This window comes from Tetrahymena thermophila (assembly GCF_000189635.1).
Source record: "Tetrahymena thermophila SB210 genomic scaffold scf_8254728, whole genome shotgun sequence".
NCBI lineage: Eukaryota > Ciliophora > Oligohymenophorea > Hymenostomatida > Tetrahymenidae > Tetrahymena > Tetrahymena thermophila.
The window spans coordinates 94,875-116,796 of record NW_002476492.1 but is presented as its reverse complement, the minus strand read 5'-3'; the positions used below and the strand labels follow the sequence as shown (position 1 = coordinate 116,796).

Genomic DNA, 21,922 nt, shown 5'->3' with positions numbered 1-21,922 from the left:
AATATTAGAGATAGGGTATTAGGTGCTTGGATCTTTAATTTTTATGTGCATTTTTTAATTATTTAGATATCTATATTTGTCTTTATAGTTTAGGAAAAGTATATTCCTTTGATTGGGCAAATTCTGAAAAACTGTAAGCTATGAAGTATATCTATGAAAACAACTATTGAGAAGAGAGTATCATTTCTCAAGGAATTGAGTAGAAATTATTGGTTAAAATTCAAAAGGAAGTTTAAAAAATTTAAATAGTCATGAGCTGCATAAGGATATAATCTTTTTGAAGAAAACAATTAATATGATACTTAACTTGAATTAAATAGCTGCTATTTAATTTATTGGTCTTACAAATAATTACATAAGTCTTAATTTTGAAAGTTAAATATGAAAATAAATTTAAATAATTTCTTTATAAATATACAAGCTAACTTATATTTTTTTAGAAGAGATAAGAAAAAATGAAAATTATTTGAAAAAGATTTATAAAATGCTATCATGAAAAGAATTATAAAAGATTTCATGCAAAAATTCTTGATAAAATTTGAAGAAGATGAAAGTATAAGTGCTTTAGATAAAAGAATACTCTCGCCAATTATAAAAAATATTTGATTATTTCTAAGAATTTATTTTAGTCATTTTCATATGATAATTGATTATTAAATAAAATTATAAAATTATTTATGTTATCATTTTTATCTATTTGTAGTACTCCAAAATAAAATATATAAGTAATTTTCTCTAATAAATTTTTATAATGATAATAAATATTTGGAGGAGGGTTGAAAATATAAAATATTTATTATATAACATTATAAATATATAATAATTTTTTTAAATTTTCAAGAAGAATTCATAAATTATTAAATAATAAATATTTACTTTTAAAATAATTATGCATATTTATTATATTATTAAAAAAAAAATTATTATAAACTTAAAATTTAATATCTGAAATTACAAATTTAAATTAAAGGTCTCAATTTAATTAATTAAGAAACAATAAACTTATAATTAAAATAATGGTAGAAGCAAAAATAAAATTTCTTATTATGAATGTTGATTGGTAAAATTAATTTTATTTAGTTTATTTGAAGTTAAAATCATTAATAGTTATGGTTATTAATTAAATGATTTGATAATTCTTAGGAAGAGTTTTTAAATTTGTTTTACAGAACTATTATTTGTATTTAAATAATAAAAGAAAAACAAGAGCAAGAAAGTAGAAGTAAATATAATATACAAAAGATGAAATTATCTAAATTAGATTTATTTTCTTCTGAGTTTTACTTTAACTTAGAAGGTTAACGTTAAAAAAAGGGTACTTTTTAAGGTGTTATATTAACACTTTTATCTACTTTTGTGATTCTTTCTTACTTTATTTATTTGTGTAATCAATATCTAAACAACTAAATTGATCCATAATTTAGATCTTAAAGCTTTATAACTAATATAAGAAGAGAAATACCATTGAATGAAGACTTTATTGGATTTAACTTCTATTATAATACTAGTTTAACATTAAGTTAATTTCAAGCATAATAGAATAAAACATACTTAGTATTCATTCCATTTCTATACTATCAAGATAAATCAAATAATGTCTTTTAGCAAATTAATTTGAACACAACTTAGTGCAATAACCCTTAGCTAGAAGGTTAGAATTGTATTGATATGTCTTAGATAAGTAATTATACTTTTCTTTATGATTAATCAAATAGTATTTTTTCATAGATATTTGTTAATATGTATGGATGCTTAGATTTAGATGACTTAAAAACAACAATTCCAGATAATTGTGCTAGTTAAAGTGAGATAGATGAGGTTATAAATGGAGGCTAAGCTGGCTTTAGTATGTTTTTAAAAGCGTAATAATATAATACAACTTCAAAACAGATTCAGACGAGATATAGATTTGTAGAGATTTTTGGTTTATCAAATTAGTTCATTCTAAGCTAATTAAAGACTTAAATTTAAAACACTGAAGTAAAATAAGGATTAATTTTCTAAGAATAATAAACATATTCTACACCTGTATCATATGATTAAACAATACAAAGCTTTGATAGATAACTTTCTTTGTAATCGGGTCTTGGCCCATACATTCAAATAAATATTAAAATGGATGAAATAATGTAATTTACCTAAATTTAATATCCAACCATAACACAAATCTTAGCCTTGGCTAATAGCATTGGTTTCATAGCAATTATTTGTAGATTTATTGCAAGATTTATATCATAAAATGTCATTAAAGAAGATTTTTTTATTCTTATTATGAGGAATCTATTTTAAGATAAATGCTAACAAGTACTATAGCATAATAATTTGATAAATAAATGTGAAATAGTATTGCAAATTCATAAAATGGAAGAACCTATAGCTGACAGTATTTTAGAATAATAAAATAACACTAACCTTGTAGTGCCTAATTTCTAAATATAATATTTATAAAAAAAAAATATTGCAAGTATTAGTTAAGTTATTAATAATATTTTTTAAAAATAAAAATTTAATTTAAATGAAGAGAGCTAATAAAATATTAATACAAATTTCTGCGATCGTTTAGATTCTATAAATTCACTATAAAATTAATAGAATCAGACAAATAAAATTAAATTTGATAAAATTGATTTTATTTCATAAAAAGAATCTCTGAAGGCATCTATGATAAATAGCAAAGCAACTTTGAAGATAAAGGAAAAAGAAAACACAATAATACAAAAATCTTTGAATAAACAATAAGAAATATCTAAGAACGCTTTTAAAACTAAATTTTAAAACCAAAAAATAAAAAAATCTTTCGTTGATGCAATATCGAAAAGGCTAAAAATTATTGATAATAATTCTATGAAATAAGTTCTTTAAAATACTATATTTAAATTTAGGTAAATTATTTAACAATTATCATGAATTATGAATTTTAAATATTTTAAAAAGATGTTGCAAAAACAAAGAATATCTTTTGTAGAAAGGCATTGACTAAAAATAAATGATAAAAATTTAAAAAGAAGTATTAAAGAATTTAAATATTAATGAGCTCTTTAAGGATATAATATTTTTGAAGAAAGCAATTAGTATGCTACTAAGCTTAGACTAGATTGCAGCTATCTAACTTATAGGTTTGACAGATAATTATATGACTCTTGATTTAGAAAGCACAACTTCAAATATTAATTTTTATTGTAAATTTATAAAGCTTTTAAATACAAAAAATTAAAATAAAATTTAATTTAAAATATAATAAAAAGAAAATTTAAATCATTTTGAGTAGTATTATGTAATGCAATAATGTGGTCAGATATAAATAGATTATATTCAAAAATTCTTGACAAAATGTGAGGAAAATGATGAAGTAAGCATTATAGATTAAAGAATTATTTCATCAATTTCAAACAATATTTGACTTAACGTTTATAATTTATAAAAATAAATTCTTTAAATTCTTGTTTGTTTCTCTTATTTAATAATGTATAGAGAGTATATGAGTAATTATCTCTATAAAATTGTTTTTAATAAATAGTTTTTTAAAAATAACTATCTATATTAAATATAGTAAATAATTAATTTATAATTTTAACTCCTAATTTTTATATTGTTTTTTAAAATAAATAATCCAAAAATTAATTAATATTCAATATTTTATAAATTTTAATAATACATATGTAATATAATTAATAAGATAAAAAGAAAGACATAATGTCTTCTCTATGCGGAGTATTTTAATTTTTGTTGTAAATTCTTAAAATTTAATAAAAGTATTCGAATTGAAAAAATAGAAACAAAAAGATGGTTTAAGTTCATATTTCATTTAAATATATATGAACTTCAAAACCTTCTATTTTAGCTAAGAATGCTTTCGATAAAGTTTTTTCCTCTCAAAATTTGAAATATACTAAAGTGGAACTAAATACAGAATAAATAATATCATCATCATAAATTATCAATATATAGAGTGTTATTTGTGAAATTAATAAAAAAGATAATTTAGGTTTAACCATTTTTGTTAATGAGTGCTTATTTCAAACTCATTTAAAAGAGAATAAAACTTGGTAAAAGAAATCAATGAATAAGTACTGATAAATGCGAAAAAAACTATTCAAAATACAGTTTAAACATGTATAAATATAAAATACACAAATAGAATCATAAATAATTGAAATATCATCTATATTCTCACTACTTGAATAACAATAACAGCTTTAAATACAAATTATACCATTAAACAAGCACAAATATCAGATCTAGCAACTTATCTTCTAAATATTTTCCATTTAATTACATTTTTTGAGTATTTTCAAATAATTAAAACTTATTAACAAAAAACTTAACAATTAAAAAGTCAGAAATTTATTATTCTTTATAATTTAGATTAAATGTGTCAATTTAAATAATAAACAAACAAAATGAACTTATATTAAATTAATAGCAGAAACAAAAATAAAATTTCTTATTATCAGTTGATTTGTAAAATCAATTTTATTGAATTCATTTAAAGGTAAAATCGTAGTTATAGCAGTTGATTATATGATTTGATAATTCATAAGTTTATTTACAGAAATATTATTTGCAATTAATTAATTGAAGATAAATAAGAGCAGGAAAGTAGAAGTAAATAAAATATAAAAAAGATGAAATTATCTAAATTAGATTTATTTTCTTCTGAGTTTTACTTTAACTTAGAAGGTTAGTGTTAAAAAAAGGGGACTTTTTAAGGTGTTATATTAACACTAGTATCTACTTTTTTGATTCTTTCTTACTTTATTTATTTGTGTAATCAATATCTAAACAATTAAATTGATCCATAATTTAGATCTTAAAGCTTTATAACTAATGTAAGAAAAGAAATACCATTGAATGAAGACTTTATTGGATTTAACTACTATTACAATGCTAGTTTATCTATAAGTTAATATTAAGAAATATAGAATAAAACATATGTAGTATTCATTCCATTTCTATACTATCAAGACAAACAGAATAATATCTATCAACAAATTAATTTGAATACAACTTAATGCAGTAACCCTTAGCTAGAAGGTTAGAATTGTATTGATATGTCTTAGATAAGTAATTATACTTTTCTTTAAGAATAAACAAATAATATTTATTCTTAGATATTTGTTAATATTTATGGATGCTTAGATTTAGATGACTTAAAAACAACAATTCCAGATAATTGTGCTAGTTAAAGTGAGATAGATGAGGTTATAAATGGAATATAAGCTGGTTTTAGTATGTTTTTAAAAGCATAATAATATAACATAACTTCAAAACAGATTCAGACTAGCTATAGATTTGTAGAGATTTTTGGTTTATCAAATTAGTTCATTCTAAGCTAATTAAAGACAAAGATTTAAAACACTGAAGTAAAATAAGGATTACTTTTCTAAGAATAATAAACATATTTTACGCCTGTGTCATATGATTAAACAATACAAAGCTTTGATAGATAACTTTCTTTGAAATCAGGTCTTGGCCCATACATTTAAATATCTATATCTATGGATGAAGCAGTGTAATTTACCTAAATATAATATCCTACAATAACACAAATTTTAGCTTTGGTTAATAGTATTGGTTTCATAGCAATTATTTGTAGAGTAATTGCAAGATTTATATCATAAAATGTCATTAAAGAAGACTTTTTTATTCTTATTATGAGGAATCTATTTTAAGATAAATGCTAACAAGTACTATAGGATAATAATTTGATAAATAAATGTGAAATACTATTGCAAATTCAGAAAATGGAAGAACCTATAGCTGACAGTATTTTAGAATAATAAAATAACACTAACCTTGTAGTGCCTAATTTTTAAATATAATATTTATAAAAAAGAAATAATGCAAGTATTAGTTAAGTTGTTAATAATATTTTTTTTAAATAAAAATTTAATTTAAATGAAGAGAGTGAACAAAATAATATCACAAATTTTGCTGATCGTTTAGATTCAGTCAACTCATTATAAAATTAATAGAATTTGACAAATAAATTTAAATTTGATAAACTTGACATAATTTCTTAAAATGAATCTCATAAAGCATCTATGATAAATAGTAAAATAACATTGAAGATAAAGGAAAACTCAATAATACAAAATTCTTTGAACAAACAATAAGAAATACCTAAGAATGCTTTTAAAACTAAATTTTAAAACCAAAAAACTAAAAAATCTTTCATTGATGTAATATCTTAAAAGTTAAAAGTTAAGGAGAATAATTCAGTTAAAAAAGCCCTTTAAAAGACTATTTTTAAATTTAGGTAAACTATTTAATAATTATTATGAATTGTGAATTTTAAATATTTTAAAAAGATGTTGCAAAAACAAGGAATATCTTTTGTAGAAAGGCATTGACTAAAAATAAATGATAAAAATTTAAAAAGAAGTATTAAAGAATTTAAATATTAATGAGCTCTTTAAGGATATAATATTTTTGAAGAAAGCAATTAGTATGCTACTGAGCTTAGACTAGATAGCTGCTATCCATATTATTGGTTTGACAGATAATTATATGAATCTTGATTTAGAAAGCACAACTTCAAACATTAATTTTGATTGTAAATTTATAAAACTCTTAAATATAAAAAAAAAAAATAAAATTTATTTTAAAATAGAATAGAAAGAAAATTTAAATTATTTCGAGAAGTATTATGTTATGCAATAATGTTGTAAGATATAAATTGATTATATTCAAAAATTCTTGACAAAATGTGAGGAAAATGAAGATCTAAGCATAATCGATTAAAGAATTATTTCATCAATTTCAAACAATATTTGACTTAAAAATTTATAATTTATTAAAAAAATTCTTTAAATTAATTATTGTTTGTTTCTTTTAATTGATAATATAAATAGGATGTATGTTTAATTATCTCAATAATATTCTTTTTAATAAATAGTTTTTAAAAAATTACTTGCTCTATTAAATATTCTTAATAATCAATTTATAATTTCAGCTACTAATTTTAATATTGTTTTTTAAAATAAATAATCTCAAAAATTAAAATTCAATATTTTATATTTATAATAGTACATATGTGATATAATGAATAAGATGAAATAGAGGTATTTAAATTTATTTATAAAATTAAAATTTTGATGAAAAATAAATCATAGTATTTTAATTTTTAATTTTGACACCAAATTTATCATCGTATTTGGTTTGAGTGATCGAAGTAAATATCTCTTATTTATGAATCAAAACAATAGAGAAATTAAATTTATATTAATAAGTGGATCAAATATTTAAATGAAATGTAAATTTTCTAAATAACTTCCATTAATACATTTTTTGAGTATTTTCAAGTAGTTAAAGTTTATTTACAATAAACTAACCATTTATTAAAAAGTCAGAAATTTATTATTCTTTATAATTTAGATTAAATGTATTAATCTAAATAATAAATAAAAAAAATGAACTTATATTAAAATAATGGCAGAAACAAAAATAAAATTTCTTATTGTGAATGTTGATTGGTAAAATCAATTTTAATAAATTCCTTTAAAGTTAAAATCATAAATAGTTATGGTAATTGATTAAACGAATCAATAATTCATAAAGGAAATTTTATTTAAAGAAATATTATTTGCATTTATATAATAAAAGAAAAATTAAGAGCAAGAAAGTAGAAGTAAACCAAATATAAAAAAGATGAAAATATAAAAATTAGATTTATTTTCTTCTGAGTTTTATTTTAACTTAGAAGGTTAGTGTTAAAAAAGGGGTACTTATTAAGGTGTTATATTAACAATAGTATCTACTTTTTTGATTCTTTCTTACTTTTTCTATTTATGTAACCAATATCTAAACAACTTAATTGATCCATAATTCAGATCTTAAAGCTTCATAACTAATATAAGAAAAGAGATACCATTAAATGAAGACTTTATTGGATTTAACTTCTATTATAATAATAGCTTAACTATAAGTTAATATTAAGCATTATAAAATAAAACATATTTAGTATTCATTCCATTTCTATATTATCAAGACAAAGCGAATAATATCTATCAACAAGTTAATTTGAACACAACTTAATGCAGTAACTCTTAACTAGAAGGTTAGAATTGCATTGATATGTCTTAGATAAGTAATTATACCTTTCTTTAAGAATAAACAAATAATATTTTATCTTTGATATATGTTAACATTTATGGATGCTTAGATTTAGATGACTTAAAAACAACAATTCCAGATAATTGTGCTAGCTAAAGTGAGATAGATGAGGTTATAAATGGAGGTTAAGCTGGCTTTACTATGTTTTTAAAAGCATAATAATATAATACAACTTCAAGACAGATTCAGACAAGCTATAGATTTGTAGAGCTTTATAGTGTATCGAATTTGTTCGTTCTAAGTTAATTAAAGACTTAAATTTAAAACACAGAAGTAAAATAAGGATTACTTTTTTAAGAATATTAAACTTATTCTACACCCGTGTAATACGATTAGACAATACAAAGCTTTGATAGATAACTTTCTTTGCAATCGGGTCTTGGCCCATACATTCAAATATGTATTTCTATGGATGAAACAGTGTAATTTACATAAATTTAATATCCTACAATAACACAAATTTTAGCCCTGGCTAATAGTATTAGTTTCATAGCAATTATTTGTAGAGTTATTGCAAGATTTATATCATTAAATGTTATTAAAGAAGATTTTTTTATACTTATTATGAGGAATCTATTTTAAGATAAATGCTAATAAGTGTTATAGCATAATAATTTGATAAATAAATGTGAAATAGTATTGCAAATTCAGAATATGGAAGAACCTATAGCTGACAGTATTTTAGAATAATAAAATAACACTAACCTTGTAGTCCCTAATTTCTAACTATAATATTTATAAAAAAGAAAAAATACAAGTTTTAGTTCAGTAATTAACAATATTTTTTTAAAATAAAAATTTAATTTAAATGAAGAGAGTGAACAAAATAATATCACAAATTTTGCTGATCGTTTAGATTCAGTCAACTCATAATAAAATTAATAGAATTTGACAAATAAATTTAAATTTGATAAACTTGACATAATTTCATAAAACGAATCTCAGAAAGCATCTATGATAAATAGCAAAGTAGCTTTGAAAATAAAGGAAAACTCAATAATTCAAAAATCTTTGAGCATACAATAAGACATATCTAAAAATGCTTACAAAACTAAATTTTAAAACCAAAAAACGAAAAAATCTTTCATCGATGCAATATCTTAAAAGTTAAAAGTTAAGGATAATAATTCAATTAAAAAAGCCCTTTAAAAGACTATTTTTAAATTTAGGTAAACTATTTAATAATTGTTATGTTTTTTGAATTTTAAATATTTTAAAAAGATATTGCAAAGACAAGGAATATCTTTTGTAAAAAGGTATTGACTAGAAATAAATGATAAAAATTTAAAAAGAAGTATTAAAGAATTTAAATATTAATGAACTCTTTAAGGATTTAATATTTTTGAAGAAAGCAATTAGTATGCTACTGAGCTTAGACTAGATAGCAGCTATCTAGCTTATTGGTTTGACAGATAATTATATGAATCTTGATTTAGAAAGCACAACTTCAAACATTAACTTTGATTGTAAATTAATTTTTAAAACTCTTAAATATGAAAAATTAAAATAAAATATATTTTAAAATAGAATAGAAAGAAAATTTAAACCATTTTGAGAAGTATTATTCTATTCAATAAAGTAGTGAGATATAAATTGATTATATTCAAAAATTCTTGACAAAATTTGAGGAAAATGATGAAGTAAGCATAATCGATTAAAGAATTATTTCATCAATTACAAACAATATTTGACTTAACGTTTATAATTTATTAAAATAGATTCTTTAAATTAATTCTTGTTTGTTTCCCTTAATTGATAATATAAATAGAGTATATGTGTAATTATCTCAATAATACTCTTTTTAATAATTAGTTATAAAAAAATAACTAGCTATTTTAAAAAGAGTAATAAAATCAATTTACAATTTCTACTCCTAATTATAATACAGTTTTAAAAATAAATAATCACAAAAATTAATATTTTATAAATTATAATAATACACATTTAATATAATAAACAATATAAAAAAATATATTTTGAATTTATTTATAAAAATTAAAATATGTATGGATAATAAACCAAATATCAAAATTTAAAAATATTATTAATTTTTTATTGATAAACATTTATTTTTTATTTTTAATTTTGACACCATATTTTAATAACTCCCCTAAATATTTGGTTTGAATGTCTGAAAAATAGATATCAGGTATTTATCTAGATTTATGAATCAAAAAATACAGAAAATTGAATTTGTATTAATAAGTGTATCAGAAATTCAAATAAAATATAAATTTTCTTCATAATTTCCCTTTAATTTCATTTTTTCAGTTATTTATTTTTCTCTATAATTTAGATTAAATGTGTCAATTTAATAGAAACAAAAATAAAATTTCTTATTATGAATGTGAAATTGTAAAATAAATTTTATAAAATTCATTTATAGTTAAAATCATAAATATTTATGGTAGTTGATTAAATTATTTGATAATTCTTAGGATGAGTTTTTAATTTATTTTACATAAATATTATTTGTATTTAAATAATAAAAGAAAAATAATAGCAAGAAAGTAGAAGTAAACAAAATATAAAAAAGATGAAAATATAAAAATTAGATTTATTTTCTTCTGAGTTTTATTTTAACTTAGAAGGTTAATGTTAAAAAAGGGGTACTTATTAGGGTGTTTTTTTAACAATAGTATCTACTTTTTTGATTCTTTCTTACTTTATCTATTTATGTAACCAATATCTAAACAACTTAATTGATCCATAATTTAGATCTTAAAGCTTCATAACTAATATAAGAAAAGAGATACCATTAAATGAAGACTTTATTGGATTTAACTTCTATTACAATGATAGCTTAACTATAAGTTAATATTAAGCATTATAAAATAAAACATATTTAGTATTCATTCCATTTCTATATTATCAAGACAAACCCAATAATATTTATCAATACATTTAATTGAACACAACTTAATGCAGTAATCCTTAACTAGAAGGTTAGAATTGCATTGATATGTCTTAGATAAGTAATTATACTTTTCTTTATGATTAATCAAATAGTATTTTTTCATAGATATATGTTAATATTTATGGATGCTTAGATTTAGATGACTAAAAGACAACAATTCCAGATAATTGTGCTAGTTAAAGTGAGATAGATGATGTTATAAATGGCAGCGAATTTGTCTTTACTGTCTATTTAAAAGCATAATAATATAATACAACTTCAAAACAAATTCAGACGAGATATAGATATGTATAGATTTTTGGTACATCAAATTAGTTCATTCTAAGTTAATTAAAGACTTAAATTTAAAACACTGAAGTAAAATAAGGATTAATTTTCTAAGAATAATAAACATATTATACACCTGTGTCATATGATTAGACTCTACAAAATTTTGATAGATAACTTTCTTTGTAATCTGGTCTTGGTCCATACATTTAAATAATTATTTAATTGGATGAAATAGTGTAATTTACCTAAATTTAATATCCTACAATAACACAAATATTAGCCTTGGCTAATAGTATTGGTTTCATAGCAATTATTTGTAGGGTAATTGCAAGATTTATATCATAAAATGTCATTAAAGAAGACTTTTTTATTCTTATTATGAGAAATCTATTTTAAGATAAATGCTAACAAGTTCTATAGCATAATAATTTGATAAGTAAATGTGAAATACTTATGCAAACTCAGAATATCGAAGAACCTATAACTGAAAATATTTTAGAATAATAAAATAACACAAACATAATAGTGCCTAATTTCTAAAAAGAGTACTTATAAAAAAGAAATAACACAAGCTTTAGTTAAGTTATTAATAATAGTTTTTAAAAATAAAAATTTAATTTAAATGAAGAGAGCGAACAAAATAATATCACAAATTTGGGCGATCGTTTAGATTCAGTCAATTCACTGTCAAATTAATAGAATATGACAAACAAATTTAAATTTGATAAACTTGACATAATTTCATAAAACGAATATCAAAAAACCTCTATGATAAATAGCAAACCAACTTTTAAGATAAAAGAAACCTCAATAACGCAAAAATCTTTGAACAAACAATAAGAAATATCTAAAAATACTTTCAAAACTAAATTTTAAAACCAAAAATTAAAAAAATCCTTTATTGATGCAATATCTTAAAAGCTAAAAGTTATGGAGAATAATTCTATTAAAAAAGCCCTTTAAAAGACTATCTTTAAATTTAGGTAAACTATTTAATAATTATTATGTATTATGAATTTTAAATATTTTAAAAAGATGTTGCAAAGGCAAGGAATAATATTTGTAGAAAGGAATTGACTAAACATAAATGATAAAAATTCAAAAAGAAGTATTAAAGAATTTAAATATTAATGAACTCTTTAAAGATATAATATTTTTGAAGAAAGCAATCAGTATGTTACTGAGCTTAGACTAGATAGCAGCTATCTAGCTTATTGGTCTGACAAATAATTATATTAATCTTGATTTAGAAAGCACAACTTCAAACCTTAATTTTGATTGTAAATATTTAAATTCTTATTTAAAAATGAAAAATTAAATCAAAATTTTTAAAAAAATAGAATAGAGAGAAAATTTAAATCATTTTGAGAAGTATTATGTAATGCAATAATATGGTGAGATATAAATAGATTATATTCAAAAATTCTTTAAAAAATGTGAGGAAAATGATGATGTAAGCATAATAGATTAAAGAATCATTTCATCAATTTCAAACACTATTTGACCTAATGTTAATTCTTTATTAAAATAAATTCTTTAAAATTATCGTTGTTTTCTGTTATTTGTGAATATAAAGCAGTCCTATAAGTATAAATATCTTACTAACATTCTTTTTAATAATTAATTTTTAAAAAATAATTGGCTATCTCAAATATAATATTTGTAAAAAGGTTGTTCCCACCAAATTTATTTTTTAAACTCCAGCTGATACTCTAAATTTGATTGTATATTTAGACATTTCTAAAAGCTCATTAAATAAATTTAAATTCTAAAGACCACGATTCAGTTAGAATAAGAAAAAATAAATTTAGAAAACTTTTGATTAAAAAGGTTAATTATAAATTAGTAATTTGTTATGCGACAAAATAAAATGGGATATTTTTAGTAGGAGAAATGAAGTAAATTAGGTAGAAAGACCTCAAAAGAAGTTTGAGAAAAGTTTAAAAGGACCAGTGTCAACCAATTTTCCAAAATTTCATGATAATTTCAAAAGTATTGTAATGTTGGTAATCGTTGGAGCACTTCTGAAGACCAAAGGCTATGTACCTAGAAGAAAAATAAGAGTTGATTGAATACTGAAGCTAAAATATAAAGTTAGCAACTTCTGAACTCAAGAATGATTTAAATATTGAGGCATCAATATAGATAATTAAAAATGTACTCATTCAAAATGGTTATCACTCTTACAATTTTCCTAAAAATTATATTTTTTCAGCTTAAAATATTGTAAAAAGGTAATAATTTGCTAATGAATATTAAAATTGGACATAAGATGATTGGCAGACTGTAATTTTTATTTCAAAAAAATATAAATTCCACGTAAATGTTAGCATTTGAATTAAAAGGGGATATTTTTCAAAAATTATATTAAAAACATCAATAGCTTTTATCCTATAAAAATATTAAAAATTTTTTTATGAATTCACAAATTCAATAATCACCCTCGCTTAACTAAAAAAAGCAAAATAAATATTTCTTTAGAAAATTTGGAAAGAGAATTTTCTAATATATCACATTTAAAAAAGTGGTTAGTAAATTAGAGGAGAAATTTTAAAGAAAAACTCATTTTTAACCTTTAAATATTTTAATTTACTAATAAAAAATATGAAAAAAAGGATTTAGATTAATTGGTACAAAATAAAATAATAGCATATTACTCAATTAAAAATTAAACTATGGATGAATGATTTATTAATTTTTTGACTTGCTAAAAAATAAATATAAATTATTAACTTTGTGATTAGTAATATTAATGAATTATTAATTTATTTTATATTTAATATATATAATATTTTTATGCATTAAGGATTATTATATTAAACATATTATCATTTTTTATAAATTATTTTGTTTATTCATTCATTTTATTTACACAAAAAATTACTGTTTTTAATATAGTTTATATATTAGATTGATATAATTAATGCTTTTTAATCCAAAAATCAAGAAATTATTATGTTTCAATAAATAAAAACGCTAAAAAGTAGAAGTAAATAAATAAACAATCAATAAAAAAAGATGAAATTAACGCAGTTCGATTTATTTTCTTCTGAATTTTACTTTAACTTAGAAGGATAAAATCATAAGAAAGGTACTCTATAAGGTGTCATATTAACAATATTATCTTATTCTTTAATCCTTACTTACTTTGTATATTTATGCAATCAATATTTAAATAATTCAATTGATCCCTAATTTAGATCACAAAGTTTTGTTTCTAGCATTAGAAAAGAGATCCCATTGACTGAAGATATTATTGGATTTAACTTTTATTACAATACTAGTTTAACTATTGATAAGTTTCAAATGTTACAGAATAAAACTTATTTAGTTTTCATGCCATTCTTGTATTACTAGGATAAATTGAATCATATTTATGAATAAATTAATTTAAACATAACTGAATGCAGTAGCCCTTAATTGAAAGATTAAAATTGTATTGACATGTCTTAAATAAATAACTATACACTCGTATTAGATTAATCTAATAAAGTTATATCTTAAGTTTTTATCAATGTCTACGGTTGCCTAGATTTGGATGAATTTAAAACAACAATACCAGATAATTGTGCCACTTAAAGCGAAATTGATGCTATTATAAATGGATTTTATTCTGGTTTTAGTATGTTTCTTAAAACTTAATAATACAACACAACTTCAAAGCAGATTCAGACTGATTATAGGTATATTGAAATATTTGGGATATCAAGCTAGTTCATTTTAAGTTCATTAAAGACTTAAATGCAAAATACTTAAGTAAAACAAGGTTTGGTAATTTAAGAACAATAGTCTTATTCTACTGCTATACAGTATGATTAGACAATCTAAAGCTTTGATAGGTAGATCTCTTTATAATAAAGTATTGGGCCTTACATTCAAGTAGCAATTTAAATGGATGAAATTGTGTAATTTACTAAAATCTAATATCCTACTATAACATAAATTTTGGCATTGGCTAATAGTATAGGTCTCATAGCAATTATTTGTAAAACTATTGCAAGATTCCTATCTTAAAATATTATCAAGGAAGACTTTTTTATTTTAATTATGAGAAATTTATTTTAAGAAAAATACTAATAAGTATTATAGCATAATAATTTGATAAATAAATGCGACTTAAAAATACAAATTTAAAGTAGGGAAGAAGATATCCCTGATGAAATTTTAGAATTTTAAAATAAAACCAACATAAATTTGCCTAATTTTTAATCTAATTTTATGGAAAAAAGAAAGAAAATTAGTCCATATTAGTAAAATAGCAATATCAGTTTTTAAAAATAGAGATTTTTATTTGATGAGGAAAGTGAATATAAAATTTTTAATGGCCCAGGCTCTATATCTTCACTCAAGAGCTAACAAAATCATTCAAAAAATTATACAAAAATAACTAAGTTTGATAAAATTGATACAATTTCATAAAACGAATCAATTCAATCATCTAAAATGAATAGCAAATTATATTCCAAGAATGACTAAAGTCCAATCTAAAGAAAACCTATAAATAAAAAACAAGATACATCTAAAAATAATAAAAGAACTGAATTTAAGAAATCAGAAACAAAATAATCTTACGGAGATATAATTTCTTAAAAGCTGAAAGTTATGAGACATGGTTCGATGAAAAAAGCAGTGTAAAAGATGATGTTTAAATTTAAGTAAATTTTTAAAAAATTTATTTTTAATAATTTATTATAATTACGATTAAAAGATGTTGCAAAGCTTAGGAATTTTTAAAATCTTAAGGCATCGAGTAAAAGTAAAAAGAAAAAATATTTACAGAAGTATAAAAGAATTTAAATATTAATGAGCTCTTTAAGGATATTTTATTTTTGAAGAAAGCAATAAGCATGATTCTCAGTTTAGACTAAATAGCCGCAGTATAACTGATAGGCCTGACAGATAATTATATGAATCTTGATTTAGAAAGCACATCTTCAAAAGTTAATTTTTAAAGTAAATTATAATAAATGTTTAAAAATTTGATATTAAATTAAATTATTAATAAAAGAGCAGAGAAAAAAATTAAACCATTTTGAGAAATATTATTCAATATTATAAAACGAGGAATTATAAATTGATTATATAGAGTAATTCCTACTAAAATGTGTTGAAGATGATAATTTAAATGATATTGATTAAAGGATATTTTAATCAATAACTAAAAATAATTGACTCAATATTTTTATATGTTAATTTTATTTTTAGTATTTTTATCATAATTAATTTTTAGCCTTTTATATATGACTTGGATAAAAATGAATATACTATCGTAGGGTTGTTTTTTATCAGGAAAACAAACTATTTTTTCTTTAGGCTTAACTTAGAGGGATATTAGTAATATTAAGTTTATTGCTAATCTAAAATTTAATTCTGATCAGTAAATCAAATATATTTATTTTTGTTAATAAATCATGAAACTGATAAAATTAAATTGATTTCTGTTAGAATTTTTGATCTATCTTGTCTATTTTTATTATATCTTTATATTTTATAAAAATTTTAAATTTCAAATGATAGCTTCAAATTTATTGCTAATCTAAATTAAATTCTGATTAGTAAAAAAATGTTTCTAGTTCTAATCAAGCATAAAATTAAAATGATCTCAAATTAGGATTTTAAATCTTTTATATTTTTATTTATAACTTTATGAAAAATGAATAAATTCAGATAATTGTTTCAAATTTCTTGCTTACATAAAATTTATATCTGATCAGTAAAAAAATGATTTTGGTTGCAACAAAACATAAAATTGTTATAATTAAAATATTTACAATTTATAATTTTTAATCTTTTCTATTTTTATATTAATTTTATACTTATAAAAATTCTAATAATTGTTTAAAATTTTTGCTAATCTAAAATTTATATCTGATCAATAAAAAATCTTTCTTGTAGCTAATTAAAATTAATAAAAATAAAATGATCTCAAATCAGAATTTTTAATCTTATCTCTTTATATTTTATTAAAATAATAAAAATGATTGTTTAAAATGTATACATGATTAATAAAAAAAACTTTTAGTGAATATATGACTTAAGTAAATAAGATATTTAGAGCTTAATATAAAACTATTTACACCTTAATTCCTTAGATATACCCAATCAGAGGTACCAATGACACAAATTTATGTTTGAATTTTTTTTTACTCTTAAATTTTTGTAAAAAGTTTTTTTCTGGTCTTGATATATGAGAAACAATAGTTATTACATATTTAAATAAATAATAAACTTTATCAAATTAAAAAAAATTTAATTATATTCAATTAAAATAAAATAGATTCAAAAAATAAATAAATAATTAAATACAAATTATTTTTATTTGTGATATCATTTTTCTTTCAGTCAGAAAAAATAATTAAATTTGGTAATTAAAAAATTAGCTAAAATTAATTACATAGCTTTTTAGCTATTTGTAAATTCATTATTCTTTTTTATTTTGGAAAGTATAACTTTTATTTAATTTAATATAAATATGTCTAAATTATAAATCAAAAATTTAAATTAAAAATATACAATCAAAATAATTATTTTATTTATATGACATTTAATTAAATAATAACTTTTTATTTATTTTGTATCAAATATTTAAGCCACTGCATTTAAGTTGAGGAAGAACAATCTTCTAGTATAGGCAATCAAAATTTGTTTTTGCTATTTCTAAAATTTTAGGACTAGTGTAACATTTCTCATAGTATTAATCTTAGTTTAAAGCAGAAGTATAGAATTCATTCAAGTAAATTGCTCTTTAATAGTATTATCTAAAAAGATAACAATCACTATCTGACATTTCGTGTCTAATATATTGGTTATAAACTTATTTGAAAGTGTCTTACTCCATGCAACTTTGGTGAGTATCTACATTATCTTAAACACAGCTAGAATATTAGGCAAGTGTAACATCATTATTATCAACAGATAATGGAGTCTAGTTAACCTGAATCAATAAGATACCTGCTCCAACTAAGCACAAGACAGGAATTAAAAATAATAATTTATTCATTGTTGTTTCTAGTTTTTTTTTTATTTGCTTATTTTAGATTTGATTCAATTATATTTAAATTAATTATTATTTTCTTCTTTTTTAATTGAAATATACTACAATATTATTAAAATCTTTTATAACCCAGAACAAAGATACAAGATATTCTGCTCGGCTTTCTTTTGGAAGAAAATAAAAATTTCTTATTGATCAGAAATTAATTTTAGACTTTTAAATCTATTCAATAATAAATACTTTGAATATGAATGCATTCTAAAAAGATATTGATAAAAGAGTTAAAAATTAGATTATAAATAATTTTTCTAAATTTGATTTTCTTTAAAAAATATTTTATCTTTTTAAGTTAAAAATAATTAAAAGATACAAAAATTATAATTAGAAAGAAAAATAACAAATCTTTGATTTTCATAATGTTTTTTATTATTCTATTTTAAGGAAAATTAAAGAAGAATAATTTTATAAATAGTAAGGATTTTTTTATAAAATAATAAAGGAAGGATATATATAATCTATCTAAAAAAGATGCAATATAAATTTTAATTACCTAATTAAGAAAATAAATTTCCTTAATTTTATAGGAACATCACCAAAAACTCCCCTCCCCATGAAAAAATACTAATATAAATAGAAAAAATTAGTAAAATATTGCTAGCACTTACATTAACGCAAATGAGATAATTTCTTTGATCATCTATATGAATTATTAATGTTATAAGTACATAATCTACTAAAACTAAATACCATTAAACAAGTTAGTTAAATAGCCTTGATTCAAAAAAAGACTCAAGCTATTATTAACAAAAATTCAGTAATTAAAAATAAAAGCTTATTCGTTTTTCTTTATATCTAATTTGCTTAGATTTGATTAAATTATAACTTAAATGAGGACTTTCTCTTTTTTTAAATTTAGATGAGTTATTGTATGTATGACCAGCAAAATCTTTTAGAAAATTTTTATTTGATAAAACATAAAATAAGAAATTATCTCTCTAATCAATCAATTAATTTTACCCATTCATGAAATTAGGTAAGTGTGACATTATCTTTAGGATTAAATAAATAAATTAAATTATTTTGATTAAATAAAACTCAAGCTCCAATTAAACATAATGCATGAATGAATTGAAAATAAATTTTTTATATTTGATTGAATTATTATTTAAATAAGTGATTTTTTTCTTTTATAAATTAAGATTAGTAATTGTATGATCAAAATATCTTTTGGAAAATTTTTGTTTGATAAAATTAAAAATCAAAAAAAAATATCTAATCAATCAGATTTTAATTTATCAAATTGGATATATCATCTAAATTGGGAATTCGCCATCTAGAAAGATATTGAAAAAGATTTAAATATTAAATAATTATAACTATTTACCCTCTTTTCTCAATTAGATTTCCTTTGAATCAAAAAACGAAAATAAAAATGCTATTTATAAAAATTAAAATCAGGAGAAAAATACTGATAAGAAATTATTTTTAATTTTCTCCTTAATCGCAAGCATTGACGGTATTTATTATTTTTTTATATGTATTATATTTATGGAGATATGTTGCTCAAAAAGCTTAATAAATTTATAAAGAAAATAATTAAAGGATATTTAAGATTACAATAATAATGATAATATTTATTAGATAAAAATTAGTGTTTAAATTCATTTAAAATATTAAATTTTTTACTATTAAATTTCATTCCTTAAAAAAGAGTAAGTATTTGCTTTTTAAATTTAATTAAATGATTTATTTACCTTATAACTATATACATTCTTTATTCTTTATTGGATAAAATTAGATGCTTGTATGATTTTTTAAAGTTTATATATATCTATCTATTGTTTTGTTATTTCACTAAAAAATATAAAAAAATGCAATATTAAATATATTTTATTCTATATAATAGTTGTTAAAAAAGTAAAACTTTTATTTATTTATTCGTTCATTTATTTTGCATCAAATATTTAAACCACTACACAATTCGAGTTCAGGAGCGATGAATTAATTGTAAAGGCAATCACTAGTTTTAGCGATAGCTAAGAATTCAGGACTGGCACGACAGTTCTAGTATAAATTATCTTAATTTAAAGCAGCAGTATCTAATTCATTTAAGGCGTATACTGTGTTTTAGTAGTTAGCATAAGCAATGCAATCAGGATTAGTATTCATGAAATATTAAATTTTTTGCTTAGTTTATTAGAAATTGGTAGATGATGTGCAAGGTTCTCTGTGATTAACGAATTTATCCATACAGTCTTCATATTAGGCAAATGTAACATAGTCATTATCAACTGATAAGTTAGTCATATTACCTTAAATCAATAAGACTCCAGCTCCAATTAAGCACAAGGCAGGAATTAATAACAATAATTTATTCATGCTTTCTTTCTTTCTTTATTTCTTTTGTATTTGTTTTTTTTAGATTTAATTAAATTATATTAATATTAGAGATTGACTTCTTTTTTCAATTGGTGTTAGTGGTAATTCTTCAATGTCTTTTATAATACACAAACACTTGATATTATTTGCCTGTTTTTCTTTTGATTAAATGATTATATTTCTTATTGATCAGAAATTAATTTTGGACATACAATTAATACTATTCCATACATAGAAAATTAAAATTGGCAATACCGTCATTCCTCATAAATTACGACAATTTTTCAAGCCTTTTTAATTAAGACCATTTTTTTAAAGCATTAAATGAATGGGCTTGTAAAAAATGTCTGGGATTTAAGTATAATAAGGAATTAGAGTAACTGTTTTATTATTTATTTATTTGCAATAAAAAAAATTGGTAATATTCAATATATATTTTATATAATATTTAATAAAAAAATAATAATTTTATTATTTATTAATTGATTCACTCATTTTTAATCAAATATGTAAACCGCTTCACAATTTGAGTTCAGGAACAATGAATTAATTGTAAAGGCAATCACTAGTTTTAACAATTGCTAAGAATTCAGGACTAGCACGACAATTCTAGTATAAATTGTCTTAGTTTAAAGCTGAAGAATCTAATTGATTTAAAGCAAACACTGTATCAACGTATTTACTATAAGCAATACAAGCAGGATTGGTATTTAAGTATTAATAGACTTTTGTTTTAGTTTATTAGAAATTGGCAGTAGCTGTGCAAGGTTCTCTGTGATTAACCTTATTAGTCATACAGTCGTTGTATTAGGCAAATGTAACGTAATCATTATCAGCAGATAAGTTAGTCTAATTACCTTGAATTATAAAAATCCAGATCCAATTAAGCATAAGGCAGGAATTAAAAATAAAAGTTTATTCATTCTTTTTTTTTTTAATATTTATTTTAGATTTAATTAAAATATGCTAAATAAGCTCTTCACTTTTTTTTAAATATCTGCCCTATTCTTAGTTTCATTCAATCATAAAGCATACTATTTCCTATTGATCAGATATTAATTTTGGATTTACAAATCAATTTTATTTTGAAATTTGAAATAAAAATATTTAATTAAGAATCTGAGAATGAAGAATTAAAAATATATACCAAACTTTCTCAATTAGAACTTTAAAACCAAAAATACTTTTAAAAATGATTATTTATAATTTCGACAATCAAGGTAATAATGTAATGAGAAATATGTTAA

At 20.5% G+C, this 21,922-nt stretch overlaps 8 protein-coding genes across 8 annotated transcripts; 5 read left to right on the top strand and 3 right to left on the bottom strand. All coding sequences in view use genetic code 6, as the record gives it.

Annotated features, from left to right (window-relative positions):
• Positions 1-1,242: 1,242 nt before the first annotated feature.
• On the top strand, positions 1,243-3,400 carry TTHERM_00835260 (AMP-binding enzyme family protein; the record flags this gene model as incomplete). Its single annotated transcript, XM_001031289.2, has 4 exons — positions 1,243-2,464; positions 2,522-2,882; positions 2,935-3,179; positions 3,246-3,400. The coding sequence occupies 4 exons, from the start codon at positions 1,243-1,245 to the stop codon at positions 3,398-3,400; spliced, it is 1,983 nt and encodes a 660-aa protein (XP_001031289.2).
• Positions 3,401-5,051: 1,651 nt separating this feature from the next.
• On the top strand, positions 5,052-6,777 carry TTHERM_00835250 (AMP-binding enzyme family protein; the record flags this gene model as incomplete). Its single annotated transcript, XM_001031288.2, has 4 exons — positions 5,052-5,766; positions 5,905-6,259; positions 6,312-6,556; positions 6,614-6,777. 4 exons carry the CDS (start codon positions 5,052-5,054, stop codon positions 6,775-6,777), a joined length of 1,479 nt encoding a protein of 492 aa, XP_001031288.2.
• Positions 6,778-8,076: 1,299 nt separating this feature from the next.
• Positions 8,077-9,806, top strand: TTHERM_00835240 (AMP-binding enzyme family protein; the record flags this gene model as incomplete). Its single annotated transcript, XM_001031287.2, has 5 exons — positions 8,077-8,537; positions 8,685-8,791; positions 8,930-9,284; positions 9,337-9,581; positions 9,643-9,806. The coding sequence occupies 5 exons, from the start codon at positions 8,077-8,079 to the stop codon at positions 9,804-9,806; spliced, it is 1,332 nt and encodes a 443-aa protein (XP_001031287.2).
• A 1,244-nt stretch (positions 9,807-11,050) lies between these two features.
• TTHERM_00835230 (AMP-binding enzyme family protein) lies at positions 11,051-12,806 on the top strand (the record flags this gene model as incomplete). The annotated part of the gene is made up of 3 exons (XM_001031286.3): positions 11,051-12,285; positions 12,338-12,582; positions 12,643-12,806. Exons 1-3 carry the CDS (start codon positions 11,078-11,080, stop codon positions 12,804-12,806), a joined length of 1,617 nt encoding a protein of 538 aa, XP_001031286.3. The 5' UTR covers positions 11,051-11,077.
• Positions 12,807-14,248: 1,442 nt separating this feature from the next.
• Positions 14,249-16,535, top strand: TTHERM_00835220 (AMP-binding enzyme family protein). The gene is made up of 3 exons (XM_001031285.2): positions 14,249-15,957; positions 16,011-16,255; positions 16,311-16,535. The coding sequence occupies exons 1-3, from the start codon at positions 14,258-14,260 to the stop codon at positions 16,472-16,474; spliced, it is 2,109 nt and encodes a 702-aa protein (XP_001031285.2). The 5' UTR covers positions 14,249-14,257; the 3' UTR covers positions 16,475-16,535.
• Positions 16,536-17,879: 1,344 nt separating this feature from the next.
• Positions 17,880-18,302, bottom strand: TTHERM_00835210 (transmembrane protein, putative; the record flags this gene model as incomplete). Its single annotated transcript, XM_001031284.1, has 1 exon — positions 17,880-18,302. The coding sequence occupies one exon, from the start codon at positions 18,300-18,302 to the stop codon at positions 17,880-17,882; it is 423 nt and encodes a 140-aa protein (XP_001031284.1).
• A 1,950-nt stretch (positions 18,303-20,252) lies between these two features.
• On the bottom strand, positions 20,253-20,675 carry TTHERM_00835200 (transmembrane protein, putative; the record flags this gene model as incomplete). The annotated part of the gene is made up of 1 exon (XM_001031283.1): positions 20,253-20,675. The coding sequence occupies one exon, from the start codon at positions 20,673-20,675 to the stop codon at positions 20,253-20,255; it is 423 nt and encodes a 140-aa protein (XP_001031283.1).
• A 519-nt stretch (positions 20,676-21,194) lies between these two features.
• Positions 21,195-21,566, bottom strand: TTHERM_00835190 (transmembrane protein, putative; the record flags this gene model as incomplete). The annotated part of the gene is made up of 1 exon (XM_001031282.2): positions 21,195-21,566. One exon carries the CDS (start codon positions 21,564-21,566, stop codon positions 21,195-21,197), a length of 372 nt encoding a protein of 123 aa, XP_001031282.2.
• Between the last annotated feature and the right edge of the window lie 356 nt (positions 21,567-21,922).